Source organism: Elephantulus edwardii, unplaced genomic scaffold (genome assembly GCF_000299155.1).
Source record: "Elephantulus edwardii isolate Elephantulus edwardi_28Jun2011 unplaced genomic scaffold, EleEdw1.0 scaffold00006, whole genome shotgun sequence".
NCBI classification, from domain to species: Eukaryota; Metazoa; Chordata; class Mammalia; order Macroscelidea; family Macroscelididae; genus Elephantulus; species Elephantulus edwardii.
The window spans coordinates 35405889-35410056 of record NW_006399756.1 but is presented as its reverse complement, the minus strand read 5'-3'; the positions used below and the strand labels follow the sequence as shown (position 1 = coordinate 35410056).

General features: G+C 38.2%; 1 protein-coding gene across 1 annotated transcript in view; it reads left to right on the top strand.

Moving 5' to 3' along the window:
• The window catches only part of LOC102855954 (coiled-coil and C2 domain-containing protein 2A-like), a 43814-nt gene extending 39949 nt beyond the window's left edge, over window positions 1–3865 (top strand). Inside the window, exon 12 of the mRNA XM_006880208.1 lies at window positions 3752–3865. Within this exon, the coding sequence (XP_006880270.1) occupies window positions 3752–3865 (114 nt within the window). The remainder of the gene's footprint in view (window positions 1–3751) is intronic.
• Window positions 3866–4168: the final 303 nt, after the last annotated feature.

Sequence of the window (4168 nt, the reverse complement as noted above, 5' to 3'; positions counted from 1 at the left end):
TTTTTAGAGGGTGTCGGGTTTTCTTGCTGTTCTTTTTCAATTTGTTGGAGATGTTGGGTTAGAGAGTCAATAGTCAGTTTTTCCTAGTTGTAGGGTTTTTGTTGTTTTTTTTAGCTATAGGTTTTTTAGGATACTTGGAGTATTGTTCTTGTTGTGGTTTAGGGCTTCTAGAGTTCTTCCAAGTTTTTCTCTAATGAAGTTTATAGCCTTGGTTTTATTCCTATGTCCTTGATCCACTTTCAGTGGGTTTTGTGTATGGTGTGACATGTGGTTTTCTGCAGATAGTTTCCAATTTTACGAACACTATTTGTTAAAAAGGCTGTCTGTACCATGTGGGTCAACTAGAGCAATAACTTGAGCAGGAAAAATTAGGGGTTGACACCCTACTAGAACTGTAACCTCTCTCTTAGAAAACAGACAGCACGCCTTTTTGCATAGCAACCAGATCTCTCAACATACACAAACAGTGGAGCCAATTCAAAGATGGTGGCCAGTCACGCAGCACTCATATTTCTCTCCACAGTAATACCAGGTCATTCAATCTCTGTGTAAAGTTCCTAAAAGGGCTCACACTTCTTACAAGTCTCCCACTCCAGAGCTCTGTTTTCCTCTTTGAGTTATTGTGCTGTAAATTTTTAAAACTCAGGTCTTTGCAGTTTTACTCTGTTGGCTATGACAGATTTGATTTGAATTGATTCAAAGCCCTGACAACTATTATGTTTACAAGAACAGTATTTACACGTACCTCTTTATTTTCACTAATGTTAGTGAGTAGAAATGTGTGTATTCACAAATGATTATTGACAGATCAGGATTTTTCCACTTTACTTGTGGTTAATCTTTTTTGAGACTTAAGGAGCTTCAGCTAGTAAACTGCAATGTGAAGAGCTGACTTAGAACAGCTTGAAAGTTACTCTCTTTCCTCCTGTTGCTACACCTGAGAATGGAATTCAGTTCTACAGGCAAAAAGAATAGGATGCAACATCATAAAACAGTAACTGTCCACGCGCTGGCAATCCAAGCACTGTGCCAACTTTTATAATAAACAAACTGTTTAGAGACCAGAAAACAGGAGAAAGAAACTCAGCTTATTATCTGAGGCTGTCATGACCTATGTACCAAAATTACTCAAGGGTACAGGGAAAGCATTTATGTAAATTTCTATTATTGTTATAAGCATAAAATACTAATAAAGTGTTAGCATATTTAATAGTAATTTTTGCTGCTGTTGTTGTTATGTGTTGTTATGTGCTGTTGAGTCGACTGTAACTCATAGTGACTCTGAACCCTGTTTTATCGTGAGCCAATTTCATCATCTCTGACACACCTACTTCCATTACCCCAATTACTTTGTCAATCTATCTCATCCAGGGTCTTCCTCTCTTACGCTGTCCCTCAACCCTCCCGAGCATGATGTCCCTCTCCAAGGACTGGTCCCTCCTTCCAGTATGCTCTATGTATGTCAGATAGCACTTGATAATCTTTGCCTCCCAAAAGCAGTCTGGTTTCACCCTCTCAAGGATGGACCTGTTTGTTCTCTTATGTATATAATTTATATGTATATTTCAAAATTTAGTAGGATTTATTTTAGACCACTGAACTGATTAAATTAGAATATCTATTAACCACTCTTTGTGGCCTCCTAAATTGTGAAAGGATAAATTCTGTTATAGCAGTGCCTGAGAACTAATAAACTAGGTAAAGCTATCCATAAAGGGGTTCTCCTCTCCCCATTTTATCATTATTTACTTAAACACATCACCGTTTCTTCAAAGAGGGAACAGTTAGAACCGCATCTGAGAAGCAAACGAAACATGTGGTAAGTAATTTTTACCTAATTCTCAGTGGAATGGTAATCTGGAAAGAATGGTTTTGTCTCTCGCTGCCACAGTATTGTGAATGCCCTCCTACAAAGAACAGAAATGCAGAGTTGATGTGTTATTGCTACATGGGATGCCTGAACTCTGCTACACTCAAAGTGGAGACTAACTTAATTCTCTGTTTAGGAATGTGAGAGTCAGATAGAGAAGGATATATCCACTTCAGATGTGAATTCAATTACTGCACAAAGGATCAGTTCTATCAATTACCTGGAAAAGGTAACAACTAAGTAGCATCACTGTGCTTTTCTATACAGTTCTAAAAATAATTCTGCAGGGTGCGTGATATTATGCTCTTTCCCAAGGCTCAGATGCATAAATTCACTGACTCGTCGAGTCTGTCTGATCACTAGGAATTTTCTAGCCTCCTTAGGCTTCTGTTCAGAGTTAGTTACCTAACATCTTAAATTGTGAATCTACATTGCTGATGCAAAGATCATTACAATTGTCAGCAAATGCATCATTTCATTATTAAAGCACATGCAAACTTTTTTAAAATTTTGAATTTGCATATTAAAGAGTTGCTTGGGGAACCCTGGTAGCTTAGAGATAAGGAACTGTGCTGCCAACACAAAGGCACATTAGTGGGGATCCACTAACTGCTCTGTGGGTAAATGATGAGAAGTCTCCTCCTGCGTGATTTACTGCCTCTGAAAACCCCCTGGAGGGTCAGCAATGGGTCGGTTCCAACTTAATGGTACACAACAATGCGCTTTCTTTCCTTAATTCTAAAAGTTCACTTTAAGACACATACTAGCCTTGGTCAGAATCCTTAAACTTACTATCAGTTAAGCCAGTTTCCATCAAGTTATCTCCAACCAATGACAGTCCCGTGTATACCAGAGTAGGCCTGTGTTCTGGAGGGTTTTCAGTAGGTGATTTTGACAAGGGAGATTTCCAAGCCTTTCTTCCAGGGTGAACTTGGGCTTTAGCAGCTGAACCCTTTAACTGTTTATACCACCTAGAAACGTCCTTTTACAAGTGCCTCTTAATTCCAAAAGCCACAGCAAGTGACACAGCAAGTAAGGAGACAAGTGAGTAGCTAGAACAGCCCCAGGCAGATGGCCAAAGATCTGTTCTGAATTTCTTGTGTACTTCTGAGTAACTTAGCCTAGTTTCGGAGTTCTACTTGTGTAAAAACTGACTTGCTTTACTTCAGATATGAATGAGAAATGAGATAAACCTTTAATACATACTCGTATTTACTTAATCTATTGCTCTGTGTTTGTAGCTCAAGATTCATGTCCATTACCAGTATGCCTATAGCAAATCACTGTCATAGAAATGAATTCACAGGGCAGTCATCTACTTGACTGAAAACCAGTTCCGTTCATGCATTCAGCGGGTTAGGTGGGGGAAAGGATGGGAGGGGGAAGTTGAGATGAAATGAGTGTTCAAGTACAAAAGAAATGGTAAGAAGTAAACTTGCTTTGGCATAACATGAATGGGAAAGCTGGTAATTCTTTTAATATGCTCACGGACAGAATCATGTTTTCACTCATCTAATCCTCCTTTGAGGAGTCCTGGTGGTGCAGCGGTTAAGCACTCAGCTTTTCACTGAAATGATCAGCACTCACAGCCACTCTGTGGGAGAAAGATGTGGCAGTGTGGCTGTGGACAGACTCAGTGACTGGGCACAGTTCTCTGTCCTGTAGCAAGCACCACTGTGGGTCAGAATCAATTCAACAGCAATAGGCTTAGGGGGTTTTGGGTGTTTGTGTGGTGGGGAGAACCTCCCTTCCCATTCATTGCCTGTAAAAATTGAGTATAATATAGTGACACTAACAGCATTACAATGACTTAACCTTACTTAAAATATAAACTGCATTTCTCTAAATTTAAAAAAAAATGTGGAATTTTTTTTTTGGTAGATGAGGAGGTTGATAAAGAAAAAACTGGTCAAAGTGAACCGATTTAATTTATCAGACATTGTGGCAGATTATGAAGAAATTATATCTGCAAGGTACATATTAGAACTGTTTTAAATATAAAATATATAATAAAACTAATACCTTCAAAGTTCCTGCTAATACCTACACATTCAAAGTAATAATTTCTTAGTTTTTTAATATTAAAGTGCATGTAAAAAAATTGCCGTTTCAGAAAACAAAGTAAGAAGTAGTATCTTAAAATATGTTGGTCATTTAAAATGTGCCTTTTGGATACATCTACATGACAGATATTCTCAGTTCTATAGTGTTTGGAGTCTTTTCCCACCTCTCTTTGTTACTAGTTTAAAGGAAGGAAAAAGAAACACCTCATCCCAAATTTGCTTTGCTCTAAGATTT